Source organism: Scyliorhinus torazame, chromosome 9 (genome assembly GCF_047496885.1).
Source record: "Scyliorhinus torazame isolate Kashiwa2021f chromosome 9, sScyTor2.1, whole genome shotgun sequence".
Taxonomy (NCBI): Eukaryota; Metazoa; Chordata; class Chondrichthyes; order Carcharhiniformes; family Scyliorhinidae; genus Scyliorhinus; species Scyliorhinus torazame.
Window position 1 is genome coordinate 124439498 of NC_092715.1, and position 15911 is coordinate 124455408.

Consider the following 15911-nt stretch of genomic DNA (forward strand, 5'->3'; position numbering starts at 1 on the left):
TCCTCTATCTCCCGCTGGCTGTTGGGAGGCCTGTAGTAAACCCCCAACATTGTGACTGCACCCTTCTTAGTCCTGATCTCTACCCATATAGCCTCGCTGCCCTCTGAGATGTCCTCCCGCAGTACAGCTGTGATATTCTCCCTAACCAGTAGCACAACTCCTCCACCCCTTTTACATCCCCCTCTATCCCGCCTGAAACATCTAAATCCTGGAACGTTTAGCTGCCAATCCTGTCCTTCCCTCAACCAGGTCTCTGTAATGGCAACAACATCATAGTTCCCAGTACTAATCTAAGCTCTAAGTTCATCTGCCTTACCCGTAATACTTCTTGCATTAAAACATATGCACTTCAGGCCACCAGTCCTGCTGTTTTCAGCAACATCTCCCTGTCTGTTCTTCCTCAGAGCCATGCTGGCCCTATTTCCTAGTTCTCCCTCAACCTTTTCATCTTCTGACCTATTGCTCCGGTACCCACTCTCTGCCAAACAAGTTTAAGCCCTCCCGTGTGACACTAACAAACCTTGTGGCCAGGATATTTATGCCCCTCCAGTTTAGATGCAACCTGTCCTTTTTATACAGGTCATACCTGCCCCGGAAGAGCTCCCAGTGGTCCAGATAACTGAAACCCTCCCTCCTACACCAGCTGTTTAGCCACGTGTTTAGCTATTTCTAGCCTCAGTGGCACGTGGCACAGGGAGTAATCCTGAGGTTACGATCCTTGAGGTCCTGTCTTTTAACTTTCTGCCTTGCTCCCTGAACTCCTGCTGCTGGACCTCATCCCCCTTCCTGCCTATGTCGTTAGTACCAATATGTATCATGACCTCTTCCTGTTTGCCCTCCCCTTCAGGATGCCTGCTACCCGTTCTGAGACATCCTGGACCCTGGCACCAGGGAAGCAACATACCATCCTGGAGTCTCTTTCCCGTCCATCGAAGCGCCTATCTGTGCCCCTGACTCCTGACTATAGAGTCCCCTATGACTATTGCTCTTCTGCGCTTTGACCCCCCCCTGCTGAACATCAGAGCCAGCTGTGGTGCCACTGCTCTGGCTGCTGCTGTTTTCCCCTGATAGGCTATTCCCCCCAACAGTATCCAAAGCGGTATACCTGTTTGAGAGGGAGACAACCACAGAGGATTCCCGCACTTACTGCCTGCCCCTTCTGGTGGTCACGATGTGTCTCCTTCACGTGCATAGCTTACTGAGTGTGCGCTTGATGCATGTCTCTTATATAAAACTCAGCTAAACCAAGGTGACTCGCACTACTTAAGCTTCAAACAGAAGAATACAATGTGCGCACTTGAGCCACTAAGCAGGCTTCAGGTGACTGACAGATAACTGCCCCTCAGCAATTAGGGTGGGGGCAACTTCAGCCAATCAGACATTTAAGCTAGACATTGAACTTTTAACTGAATTTTTCCTCCACAAACATAACCACTCTTGTGTCAATTCCTTATTGTTTATGCCCATTATGACATTGATAAATGATATGATTTCTATCTTTGGTAGGTACCACGTATCTTCCTCCTTTTAGTACTAGGCCATTCATTTGTCCGACATATCACCTTTAATTGAGGTAATCGCTTTATCTCCCCTTTTGTACTGCTTCAAGATCCCCGATCTTGATTTGGTTAGTTGTGACTGCGCAATTTGCTGTTTTTGAGAGTAGGGGACTGCCATGGGATTCCGTCATGGGCACCCTGTTTTGCCAACTCCTATCTTGTATGCATTTCTGGCTGGAGAAGACCTGTCGTGAGCTTTTACCTGAATGACACCATACTCTTGGCCTTAGGCTTGTGACTAGATGTATTTAAGGCGTGGGGCAGAGGGTAAAGGTTTACCGTCTGAAGATACGAAGTCTGATTTCCCATAGGGGTAAGAAATCTGTTAAGCTAATGCACACGTGCATACTATTTGAATGGATGTCTGCTGGTGTTGGAAAATCTTGGTGGAAACTTACAACGTAAACCACAGCTCCCGTGTGACACTAGCAAACCTTGCGGCCAGGATATTTATGCCTCTCCAGTTTAGATGGAACCCGTCCTTTTTATACAGGTCACACCTGCCCCGGAAGAGCTCCCAGTGGTCCAGATAGCTGAAACCCTCCCTCTTACACCAGCTGTTTAGCCACGTGTTTAGCTGCTCTATCTTCCTATTCCTAGCCTCAGTGGCACGGAGTAATCCTGAGATTACAATCCTTGAGGTCCTGTCTTTTAACTTTCTGCCTAGCTCCCTGTGTGCTTTAGCGCTGGGCAGGTTAAGTGCTAATTCATGTATGACATTGCCTTTTGTATCTTTAACATAGATGCCACATACTATTTTACAGATGCCACCCTCCACCATGGAGGAGCCATCTACAAAAAATTTTAATTCATGGATTTGGGTGTTCTTTGGACATGTACCTTTTGTCGTCTTCCGTTTTATTGTCCTTTGTTTTGGTGTTTGGTGGGTGGCTTTTCACTTGCCACTTCCTCCTTTTTTACTTTGGCACAAAGGGGCCCTTGGAATCCTTTGTCACAATTTGGCAATCGTGTTTCTCCCCACTATAATTCAAATTGTCTGATAAGAGGGTGGGTGTGTTGGCTCTTTTTATAGCTGTCCTGTCCCTGGACCATCCGAGTCATGTGATTTTTGCTCACGTACCATCTTTTATTCTTCCATCCAATAACAATTGGGGAGGGGTGTGTTCTGTTAGAATGGTAAACAGATTTAATCCAAAAATGAAATGAAATGAAAATCGCTTATTGTCACAAGTAGGCTTCAAATGAAGTTACTGTGAAAAGCCTCTAGTCGCCACATTCCGGCGCCTGTTCGGGGAGGCTGGTACGGGATGCGGTATATGTATGCAAAGTGCTGCACAACTCCAAATACTGCTCGTAAATGTCTTTCACAGACTGTGAAGCCTTGCTCCACAGCAGTTAGTAACCTAGATGCATAGGCAATAGGCCCCAATCTTCCATGCCGTTCCTGCAGTAAGACTGCTGAAATTATGCTTACAGTGGCTGCTGCTTCTAGCACAAAGGGTAATTCGGGGTCAGCGACCTGTAGGGCCTTAGCCAGAGCTTGCTTTAGCTCGAGTATGGGGGCATTTTTCTTTAATAGGTCTGAAATGGGAGCAGCTTTCATAGCAAATCCGTCAAGTGTAGTTTCTACAGTAGCATACTAGGCCTAGAAATGATCGGAGTAATTTCAAATTAGTTGGCAATGGCAATTTGGTTATTGTTTTTATTCTACCTTCTATTTCTCATTTTCCATATGTAACGGTTGTTCCCATGCATGTGACCTGTGATTTTGTGAGTTAAGGTTCACATTTAATCCCAATTTGTTTAAAAGGTTCAATAATTCACTGAGCAATTGCAAATGTTCCTTCCTAGTTTCTGTCTAAAGAAGTAAATCATCTACATACTATACAGGTTGGCAGTGCTGAGGTACCCAGGCGCCACCAGCGTTGCCAGCCTGGCCAGAGGCTGACCACCCGGGGGCCTCCGATCACCTAGGAGATCCCCTCCCCCCATGTGCCGATATGCCTGGTCTCCATTTGGGAGGACTAGTACAAATCGGCACTCGGCTGGGGTCTCCTCGGTGAGGCCGCTAGACGATGAGGGGTGCCTGTGCGCATCATTATGGCTAAGTGTACCCTTGCAGTGTATTGTAGTCTTTCATGTTGTGTGTTTCTTTAAATTTAATAAATATTCTTTGTTAATTGATTATAAGAAGACTGGACTGTCTCCTCGCTGGCTTGCATCTTTTGCTTCACATTATTGACATTATACCAAACTGAAAATGTACATCAGCAGGGTTCTTAACAAGCTTAACTAGTCCTAGACCCGCTCTTGTGAAATTCAGTTATGTTCCGATCATTGCCACCTTGATGCTCCCTGACTATGGGGTCATTAATCCTGTTCCATGCCGCATTACCAGATCCAGAATAGCCTGATCTTTTATTCCAAAATGTGCTGTTCTAAACGACTGTCCTGAAAATGCCCTGTCAACTCATCTTCCAGGTTACTGATTCGTCCAACTATTTGTAGATTAAAATCATTCCATGATTTATTGCTGTACTTTTTTTATAGGTGGCATGATGGCACAGTGCTTAGCACTGCTGCCTTACTGCGCCAAGGACCCCGGTTTGATTCCAACTTCGGGTGACTGTTTGCATTTTTCCCCGTGTCTAGGCGGGTTTCCTCCGGGTGCTCCGGTTTCCTCCCACAGTCCAAAGATGTGCAGGTTAGGTGGATTGGCCATGCTAAATTGCCCCTTAAGTGTCCAAAGGTTGGCTGGGAATACAGGGCTAGAGGGGGGATTGGGCCTAGGTAGGGTACTCTTTTTTTTTTAAAGTACAGACTCTGAGGGCCGAATGGCCTCCTTCGGCACTGTAGGGATGATTTCTTCCTGTATACCCTGTCCTACAGTGTTACTGCTAGACCTATAAACTACTCCCATATTTAACTATCTGCCAGTATTCTAGAGTCCCCCCTCCTCATCGATCCACTGTATCCTTCGATTTCTCACTCGCTTGTCCTATTGGGTGTAATCCAAAGATTACTCCCTTAATGGTCCTGCTTGCTTGTTTGTTTCCCTCCTTGCTCCCTAAATTCTGATTGCAGGACTATATGGGCTATGATTGCTAGCTGTTCACCATCCCAGGCTTTTTCCACTTACCTCTGCCCCCCCCTCTTTCCCCCCCCCCCCCCCCCCCCCAAACTTCAAAATACTCTGCCACCACTTGGCACCAAGGAGGAAAAATACTATCCTGTATCTGTAACCACAAACAACTGTCTGTTCCCCAACTATCTCTTTGCCTTCTCTCTTTTCTGATTTTCCTTGTGCAACTGAGCCAACCTTTCAGTTGGTCTTGGCTGAACTCTCACATCAGCCAGCACTAAATACTGGCTGGAGCCTGAGATGCACTCGGAACTTCTGCACTGCCTTCCATGCCCTTCGAGTGCCTGCCTGCAATCACCCATTCCTTCTCTTCCAGCATATTTTGTGGTGTGACCATGCCCAGAATATGCCATGTGCCAAGCTCTCAGCCTTGTGGATGTGACACCAACTGCTGCTCAGACTCTGACACTCTCGTGAGCAGTGGCTGCTGACGATGCTTCCTGCTTTTTCTGGTTATCTAGGACAGGGCATTGGACGTCTTGCGTGGAGGAGCAAGATGTGCACACCATGGTTCTGAACTGCCCTGCCAGTTCTCTATGGGGCTACTAAACATGCTACTTAGCATCACCAACTACTCATCGATGAGCTGCTTTTCATCTGCTGATGTCACTTTATATAGGGAGAATAATTGAAATGAGTAAAACTATTGATTATCCAACAAGCCTTGGATCATAACCTTTAATTTAATTTAAACCATAAATTATCAGCGTAGTCAGACACCTGCTTTGTTTCCCTGATCTGTTTATTGTGGTGTTACTCCTCCATCTTATCATATGTTTGGTTTGGCTTCTAGTTTGGCTCTCCTCAGCTGCTGCTGGTGTCTCCAGTCGCACCCATGTTATTTTCCTGCTTTCTGGTAGAACCTTCCATGTTCTTATCAAACCAAAAATGTTGACAATACCTCAGCAGGTCCCGCAGCATCTGCAGGGAGAAGGAGCTGATGTTTTGGATCCAACATCTGCATCATTTTGCTTTTGCTATATTCTCCCTGGATAATATTTTTCCTGAAACCTTTTGGATTGATTAGTGTTTGTTATAACCTCTAGTTTTAGACTTATAACAAGTGGAAACCTATTTTCTCATCTACCCCATCAAGTAACATTCTTCAGCCTTCTCTCTGGAGAGCCCTGTCCTGTTCAAATATTCCTGAACCTTCATTCTGCTGAATCCTTGTGAATGTTTTCTTGAACCTTCTCTAGTGCATCTTTATTCTTTTTATAATATGAAGATTAGAACTGCACTTCAGCACTGTTCTAACCATTGCTTTACTGAAGTTTAACAAGGCTTTTAAATTCTATTTCTAATAGAAATGTTGTTTATTACCATATTAACATCTCTTTAATGGTTAGTATATCATGTGGATCCCTTTGCTTATTTACCTCGGTTATAAATAACTTTGCAATACTGTAGGCAGAATTTGGCATTTAGCAAGTGAACAATCTGATTGCTGGCATAGGTCCTTGAAGCATCATAGGAAATGATGTTGGCCTCTTGACTTTGTTAAGAAACCCAAATTCACCAAGGTCAGGAACTCAGTCCTGCCTGCATGTCAAATCTGTTTCACAGATTCAGTTCTACATGTTATGTTCTACAGGCCCTTTGTAAGGTGTGGGGTCACCTGGGTCAGGTGACTGAGTGGAGCACCATGGTCAGTAAGTGTCCTAGAGAAAGGGACAGGCAGAGGTCCCAGATAAGGGACAAAGACGGGACAGAAATGGGTCCCAGATGAAGGGAATGGGGGAAAACAGAGTTAAAGAACAGGCTGCAGGGAGCAGGTCAGCAAAGAGGGCTCGAGTGAAGTCCTGGTAATTGAGGAGGACTGTTGGCAAAGGCACCCATCGGAACAATGTGTTCTGTTCAGTACAGCCAAAGGTCTGAAGTTGTGCCTGTAATTTGGTAGACGGGTGTATCCTTGGGGAGTCCAGGGGAATCTCAGAAGGTGAGATTGAAAGACTGAGGTGCACCATTGAAGCTATTAGTTTTGGAACAACTTGGAATTCTCTCAGATGTGATCTTCAAAGGTGAAGTTTGGAGATACGGTTTTGTGGAGATTGATTGACTCCTTCGTGTGTCTAACATCTGGGTGGATTGTTGAGAAGTCCATGGAATCTGTCATTTATTGTGCAGTGTGGTGTTTCTGATCAATTGGCTTGTTAATTCTCATACACCACATTAACCATGTTAAGAGCATAAGATGGATGGTGAAAATTGTCTTTCTGACCCTTGTGAGTTTTATGTAAAGTTTTTTTATTTTTGTTCAATACCTGTGGAATCTTGAGGCTTTATTCTATTCTTTTATCAAGCGTTTTGAATCTCAAGCATTTTTCAATTCTTTCACAGGATGTAGGTGTCGCTGGCTAGGATAGCATTTATTCCCCACCCCTAATTGATCTTTAGAAGATGGCAATGAGCTGCCTTCTTGAACCACTGCAGTCTGTGGTGTAGGTACACCATAATGCTGTTAAGAAGGGAGTTCCAGGTTTTTGACCCAGTGACAGTGAAGGAACAGCAGAATAGTGTGTGACTTGGAGGGGAACTTGTAGGTGGTGATGTTCCCATGCATCTGCTGCTCTTGTCCTTCAAGGTGGTAGAGGTCGTGGATTTAGAGGGTTCAGTCAAGGAAGACTTGGCGAGTTGCTGCAATCCATCTTGTTGATTGTACAGACTGATGGCACTGTGCATGGTAGATGGAGTTGGCAGGAGAAGGGGATGAGAAAATATCAGCCATGATTGAATGGCGGAGCAGACTCGATGGGCCAAGTGGCCTAATTCTGCTCCCATGTCTTATGGAGTGCATATTGAAGGTGGTGGATAGCGTGCCAATCAAATTGGCTGCTTTATACTGAAGTGTCAAGCCTGTGTTGTTGGGAGTTGTACTCATCAGATAAATGGAGAATATTCCATCATACTCTGACTTGTCTTGTAAATGGTGGGCAGGCTTTGGCAAATCAGGAGGTGAGTCCAGAATTCTTAACGTCTGACCTATTCTAGTTACAGTATTTATATGGCTGGTCCAGTTCAGTTTCTGGTCCATGGTAACCCCCAGGATTTTATTGGGTAATCAGTGATGGTAATGCCATTGAATGCCAAGGATATTCTTACTTGTTGAGATGGTTTATTGCTTCTTGGTACCTGTGTGGCATAAAAGTTGCATGCCACTTAGCAACTCGAGCCTGAATGTTATTGAGGTCTTGCTGTAAATGGGCACAGAGGAAGTCACGAATGTGCAAATTTCAGCATCAATCATTAGCGAACATCCCCACTTCTGCCCTTGTGATGTAGGGAAAGTAGTTTATGAAATGGCTCAAGGTGGTTGAACCTAGGTCTATTTTAAACCACTTTTGTTGATCCCTAAGCAGATCTCACCAACAACTTTGGGGTCTAGCCAAGGATCATGACAACCTGTATTTCCAGTAAATCCAAATTCTGCTCATACATATTGGTTGAAAAATTGAAATTTAAGTGCCTCTTCTTCAATGTAACATTTGAATGCCAACATTAACTTGGCAAATTGGAGTAATTAAATCTTTGTATCTTGTGCTTCTGGTTTATCAACCATTTTCTAGCTTGGATATTTTTGTTTTGGAACCATCTTAAGTATCTGTGACATAGTTTTTTGTTTGCTTACAGGTATACAAGGAATCTTGTTGATGAAGGAAATGGAAAGTTTAATTTGATGATACTGTGCTGGGGTGAAGGCCATGGCAGGTGAGCTATTTAAATGATTCTAAAATCTTTTTGTGCTTTGACATTTCATCTTTATATGTCAGTATTTTTATCAAGCTAAAAATTGAAATAGTTACTATTTGAAAGCTCCTGACTTTTTTCTCCATATTATTACAGTAGTATCCACGATCATGCTGATTCCCACTGTTTCTTAAAAATGCTTCAAGGGCAGTTGAAGGAAACACTCTTTAATTGGCCTGATGGTGAGAAAAAAGAACTGACCAAGAACTCTGAGGCAATCTTGCAAGAAAATCAGTGTACCTACATCAGTGGTAAGGCTTCCATAATCAAAGATCTTAAAAATAATATATAGTCATACCGGCTGTTTCTTGTTTTTGATGTTGTAGGCTCACTTTGTTTGCTGCGACAATCACTTATGAATCATCTTTATATTAATTATTTTTTCTGTTTTGTGTTCTCTTGCATGTCCAGTACTGTTCTGTAATTTGTGTAGAAACGTAATCCTATGCCATTCAATAACCCGATGTTAACTATTGTGAAGTATATCATTCTTAAATGTAAAAGGCTAACTTTCACATTGGGAGTGCATAGTAGGCCATTGCCTGACTTCAGCCGAACCTGCCGCTAATGCCAAATCAGCCATATTTTCAGCTCCTCCTGGAGATGTGGGCTGGTAGAATTTGTGTTTCTGAGGCAGCGCTGGAGGATTGCAGATGCCAAGGTAGGCTGTTCGAACATCCGCCTTGGCTTGCTGAGACAACAGCCCAGTCCTCCAACATAGTTGTTATGCCCCTAGCCTTTGTCACCCTCCCCATACCCAGTGTATCCTCCATTACCACTCTCCCAGTACCCATATAGTCATTTAATAGAAATGGAGATCCTTTGAAATGGATGTTAAAAAAATACACCTCTGTAACAATCTTGTTAGAACTGTCTATGGAAAAACACAATGGGGAAAATCAAAGTAATTCCCCTCAAGTGGTCTTAAAATAAACTTCCATTCAGTAACATCAATTATGGATGATCCTTCATTGACCTATAAAACTGAGTGAACACAACTCCTTGCTGAGAAGTTTCCCTTTAACTTTTGAAACTCGGCCAAGCATTCATAATGACCCAGCTGAGCAAAAATGCCCTTGGAAATACAAACAATGGAGGCTAGTGAAACACCAAAACGCTCTTTTTTTTTTTTTTTAAGCTGAACCAAATGTTCTGTCAATTGTGGCAGTCCAGGAACAGATGTCTATTTCTACCTGAAAGCTGCAGACCATTTTATTTTCAATCTTTATGGGTCGTATACAATTAAATCACTTCCGATCATGTCAATAGAGCTCACAAGAAGTTTCCTTCAGATTGGAATGCATGCAAACACTTTTTTGCCAAGGAGAAAAGGATTCAAATGCAGCTCAACACTTGCACAATGCTTATCAATATAATGGTCAACTTGACTTTACAGGAGAGAACCATACATCACTGTTGTAAAAATATAATAAACTGTAATACTGCATCTAATATTTCTGAAACTCAAACCATTTCAGAGCAAACTTTCCCCAGCAAACCTTCTCCAAAGTTCATGACGAGGTAGGATTTTAGAAGCCTTCAGTAACCTATCTGAGCTGATTAAAACCCCAGGGCACAGAAAAAGCAATTTCCTCTCATTATGACCCCCAACATCCAAGGATGTGCCTGCGGAGTGGCGACCTGAGCCTAATAGCCCAATCTGGCAGACTTGTCTTTTGTTCACCCACATCCATTCCTGACATTTTTGGGGCAAGGAAATGTGGCCCAAGGTTTGTGTTCCACCCGTTGTCAATTTCAATTTCCTCCACTATATTTTATGAAGTGAAGGTTCTGCAGCGAGTAATTCCCCTTCTGCTTTCCCAAAGCTAATCCACCATCTGCAAGGCACACTTCAGGAGTTGGAATACTGTGCACTGCCTGAATGCACCTTCACAGAAGAAGCTTGATACTATCTAGGACCAAATAGCCCGCTTGATTGGCACCACATCCAGCACCTAAAACATTCCATTTTCCTTCACCCTGACACAAATTGGTGGTGTGATAAATATTGATGAGGAAGCAAGCCTTCTATTACAGGACAATATAGATGGCTGGTTAGATGGGCAGTACAGTGGTAACTGTAATTTAACCCTGAACAGTGTGAGATAATGCATTTTTGGAGCACTAATAAGGCAAGAGAATATGCAATGAATGGTAGGACCCTAGGAAGTGCAGGGATAAGAGGGACCTTGGTGTGCATGGTCATAGATCTCTGAAGACAGCAGGACAAGTAGATAAGATAGTTAAGAAGACATACGGAATACTTGCCTTTATTAGCCGAGAGCAGGGAGGTTATGATCGAGCTGTATAAAATGCTGGTTAGTCCACAGTTGGACTACTGTGTGCAGTTCTGGTCGCCACACTGTAGGAAGGAAGTGGTTGCACTAGGAGAGTGCAGAGGAGATTCACCAGGATATTGCCTGGGCTGGAGCGTTTTAACAATGGCTTAGGCTGGGTTTGTTTGCTTGTAGCAGAGAAGACTGAGGGGAGAACCTAATTGAGGTGTATGAAATAAGGGATATGGATATGCTGGATAGGAAGGAACTTTTTCCCCTTGGAGGAGGGGGTCAATAATCAGGGACATATATTTAAGGTAAGGGACAGGAAGTTTAGAGGGGATGTGAGGAAAAACCGTTTCACCCAGAGGGTGGTTGGGATCTGCAACTCGCTGCCTGAAACGGTGGTAAAGATGGCAACCCTAAGCATTTAGATGAGCACTTCAAACTCCATTGCATACAAGATTATGGACCACGTGCTAGAAAATTGGATTAAGAGTAGATAGGTGCTTGATGGCCACACTATTGTGGCTGTAGATGCATCACATGAGGGGCAATTAAGGATGGTGAAAAAATGTGAGCCTAGCCAGCAATTCACAAATCTGAAAAAATTAAACTTGCTTTTCACTATATTGAACCTTTTTCCCCTCCTTGTTTGCCTCAGTTAAGAAGTATGAAGATGCTGTTTCTTACTATACCACTTATGTCTCCATCCTACTTTATAGAATCATAGAATTTACAGTGCAGAAGGAGGCCATTCGGCCCATCGAATCTGCACCGGCTCTTGGAAGGAGAACCCTACTTAAGCCCACACCTCCACTCTATCCCTGTAACCCAGCAACCCCATCTAACCTAAGGTCAATTTAGCGTGGCCAATCCACTGAACCTGCACATCTTTGGACTGTGGGAGGAAACCGGAGCACCCACAGGAAACCCACGCAGACACTGGGAGGACGTGCAGACTCCGCACAGACAATGGCTCAAGCGGGAATCGAACTTGGGACCCTGGTGCTGTGAAGCCATAGTGCTAACCACAATGCTACCGTGCTGCCCTACTTTGACCCTTACCTTTTTGCTTGAAATTCCCAAGTTACTCCAGTGGCCTCGTTCTCTTGAGGTTCCATTTGTGCATGGACTCCTTTCGTTAATCAAATGTTTTGTGATACTTGAACTGTCCTTCCACACGAGTATAACTTCATATTGCTGTTGTCAGCATCTCCCTTCCTGTGGAAGTTGAATAATGCTATTGACACCTTGTAGAATGTCATGGTCATCACTGTGTAAGCTTGAATTATATATTTTTCAAATATTAGCAGCGGGATTAAGTTTTGGACCTACCCCACTCTGGCATCTTTCACATTCTGCTTTTGCTAGTTTAGACATGAATACTTCCATGTTTTGATGCAGAAGGAACAATACATTCTTTCAATGATAGTAACTGCATCTGTTGGATTTACATAGGACTTCTAACATAGCAAAATATTCCAACCCATTCACCACTTTCTCGAGGGTAATTAGTGTTGAGCAATGAATGCTGGCCTAGCCCGAAACGCGTACGGGTCCCGAAAGAATTTTAAAAAAGCTAAATTGAGCTGAGCTGAAAAGTAAGACTAGTCCAGCTCAAGAATACTAAGCATACACTTTTTAACCCTTTGAGTTCTTGTTGCATGATAATCATCAGGAGAAAGTTGGTGGCCTCCATTTAATGCTGTGCCTTATTTTGGCCAGTGGTAAAACTTGGTCAATAGATAAATTGGATCTCGTCATAACCTCCTACAAAGGCAGCTCTAGCATCAGTTGGATTTTCCATTTGAAGATAAAGTTCTAGCAATCTGGGTACTTGTGAAGTAAGGGAACTGGTGCATTTTTGGGTGATACAGGGCTGGATTCCCCATTTATTCTCCCGCCAGATCTGAAATGCACCAGTTTTGTGATTTCCCCTTTGATCATAAAGCGGGACGCAATTTTGTGGAATAGGAGAGAATCCCGCCATCGGGCTGCTGCCTTGAGCGGGAGGCTCTAGTGAAGTTCCCCCCCCCCCCCCCCCGGGACCCTTGTGATAGGGGGATCTCTCCAGAAAAGAGACCCCCGGCTGGAGTCAGTGCAGATGGGCAGTGAGAAGAATTAATTACACCTGTAACACCTACCTTGCAACTCCACGAGGGGGTACCGCTCTTACCGGGTGAGAAGAGTGGGCAGTGCATAGTTGGGGGGGGGGGGGGGGGCGCGAGAGTTGGCCCTTGGATAGGCTCTGATGGTCTTTACTAGCATGACTCTGGCATGTTGGACCTTGAGGTGGCCCACCAGGAAGTCCACCACGCCAAGGCAATGCTAGTAGAGTCCACAAGTGATCCGCGCCCACCTGTTTCCGGGGACCGGAGAATCCCAGGAGGCTGGAACATAGGTTACCGGTCCCACTAAATCAATGCAAATGGGTCATTATGATCAATTTGTATTTATTGACCCCCCCCCCCCCCCCCCCCCCCCCAAAAGCTGGCGCACATCATGCATATTGTTCACGCTGCCAATGGTGGGGTCGGACCAACACGTCCGGGGCGCCAATCGTGGGGCACGATTCTCTGAAATAGAGGCAGAGTGTTTGCGCCGTCGTGAACGTGTCGAGGTTCACAACGGCGCGAAACGGCCCCTATCGCGACCGATTCAGGGCCCGAATATGGGCTAGGTGCTGCGTCATTTACGTGCGGCAGGCTTTGGCGCCGCATACATGACGCGGCCGGCGGCGCATAACTGGCGTCACCTGCGCATGTGTGGTTACCGTCCTCCCCCAGTCCGCCCCGCAAGAAGATGTCCGATGGATCTTGCGGGGCTGCGGAAGAAAGGAGGTCCTTCAGAGAGGCCGGCCCAACGATCGGTGGGCACTGATCGCGGGCCAGACCCCATTTGAGGCCCCCCCCCCCCCCCCCCCCCCGGTGCAGGATTCTCCCCACCCCCACCCCCAGCGTTCCCGCACTGTTCCCACCGGCAGCGACCAGATGTGGACAGCGCTGGGGGGAACCCGCCGTTTTGGGCAGGCCGCTCTGCCCTTCTGGCACTGAGAATCGCGGGGGTACCGGTAAATCGCCATTTTGGCTGTCTCGGGCGATTCACTGGACCGCGCCGCACAAAACGCGATTGTGCCGATCTGGCTGCTTCCGTGAATCGCGGGAGGGCTTCGGACCGACGTCGCGGGAAAATTTGGCGACCCAGGCGATTCTCTGAAACAGCGCGGGAGCAGAGAATCGCGTCCCGGCACAGAAAATCCCGCTCCTAACATTTATAGGCTGTGTAAAAGTCAAATTGATGTTGGAGTCAAGTTTCTTATTTGTAAATTTTGGGTTCTTGATTATTATAAAATATCTTTTCCAAGTAAAGCTGGTGGATAAAGTGCATCAGACAATGTAAGTCTTGCGTTTGTTGCTCAAGTTGACATTTGTTCGGAAAAAGCAGATAAAGGGAAAAACTATTTGTGTCCTTCCAGTAAATGTCGTGCCTTTATTTCTAGGTGTGAAGTAAATCATGATGTGTTCTATCAGTTTCTCTCCTCAGCTGCTGTTGAACCTGAGTGTTTCTAATATTTTGTATTCTTCATCTACATCATGTGTTGCTTTTTGCCTTTTTAGATTCAGTTGGGTTGCACAGAGTTGAAAATGTGAGTCACACAGAAGTGGCAGTCAGCCTTCACTTGTATAGTCCTCCCTTTGACTCTTGCAACTGTTTTGATCAAAGAACTGGACACAAGAAGAGAGTGAGAGTTACTTTTTCGAGCAAGTATGGGGAAATAACTCCTCTTGTAAGTATTTGTGTATAAATAGTTGGTAATACAGAACGAGTATTGCTGGGGGAAAAAAAGTATGCTGTGAAAGCTTTTTGTTTTGCACTCATTGGGACAGATTTGCAAGGATACCAATTGGAAGGTGAAGAATAATTTGTACTGCACAAGAAGAGAGTGCTGATTGGCAGAGCTGTTGCTCTATCAATGGTTCCAGCACATGAATAGCTTCCAGCACATGAAAGTGAACCACGATGTGCGCCTGACTGATCACTGCTACCTTATTGGTCAGCAGTGTAATTCTTGGAGCAATCAGGATTGTTAGCAAGTATTGTCCAATGGAATTGCATCTAATGGGCACTTTTGAGTTTTGCAAGCACAGGCTGGTTGGGTACATTTCTTTCTTTGCCTGCTGCAAACAGCTGAAGGGACATGCTGTTTGATATGATCTGCCAGTCCTTGGGACGTACAGCTTATGTACCTGCTGTCATAGCGGCACTGAAATTCATGTACCACATTACTCATTTCTATGAGAGGCAAAATATATTTTCAGCTTGATGACCACATCACCAGATGCCAGTGGGGCAGGAAGGCTAAATGCTTTCTGACCCAGAATTAATTATATAATCCCGAGAGTGCAGAAGGAGGCCTCTCGGCCCATCGAGTCTTCACCGACCCTCTGAAAGAGGACCGCAGCTGGGCTATTTTGACATCCATTACATTTAATACTGGTTTGAAGTCATTCCAACCCTATTATTCTAATTTGTTTTTCTCTGCTCTATAGCCAACTTTATTTAGCAACCATATAGTACTTTCCAATTCATCTTGTGCATTATGGACTCTTAACATGCTATATATTGATATTTAGAACCACCCCTTCCAGCACTTGTGGAATAAGTACATTTTGTAATGGGGTGATGTATTTTTGCATGCAGATAAACTAGACCGTTCAAAACTGAAAACCGCAAATTATTGCTTCACTAATTATTTGTTTTTTATAACTGGCCCCTATTGTACAATAAAGATATTTTACAGATGTAGATTAGTAATTAGAAGATTTGTGGGGGGAGGAAGTCTTCTTTCTACCATATCTCCATAAATAAATGTTTGCTGACCCAGTGTCACGGTGATAGCATTACTGCCTCACAGCTCCAGGAACGTCGGTTCAATTCTGATCTTGGGTGACTCGTCTGTATGGAGTTTGCACATTCTCCCTGTGCCCACATGGGTTTCCTCCGGGTGCTCCGGTTTCCTCCCACCATCCAAAGATGTGCAGGTTAGGTGGATTGGCAATTCTAAAATTGCCCCTTGTGTGTCCAGGGATATGGACCTAGGTTAGAGTGTTCTTTCAGAGAGTTGGTGCAGACGTGATGGACCGAATGGCCTCCTTCTGCACTGTAGGGATTCTATGAAATTCAGTTGGTTGCAATGAAAAGCATTTAAACCCTATTGTATTC

At 44.8% G+C, this 15911-nt stretch overlaps 1 protein-coding gene across 1 annotated transcript in view; it reads left to right on the forward strand.

Moving 5' to 3' along the window:
• LOC140429464 (cysteine dioxygenase type 1-like) overlaps positions 1-15911 on the forward strand; it is a 31287-nt gene that overhangs the window by 12893 nt on the left and 2483 nt on the right. The window contains exons 2-4 of the mRNA XM_072516488.1: positions 8293-8370; positions 8506-8660; positions 14306-14475. Of these exons, the coding sequence (XP_072372589.1) occupies positions 8293-8370; positions 8506-8660; positions 14306-14475 (403 nt within the window). The remainder of the gene's footprint in view (positions 1-8292; positions 8371-8505; positions 8661-14305; positions 14476-15911) is intronic.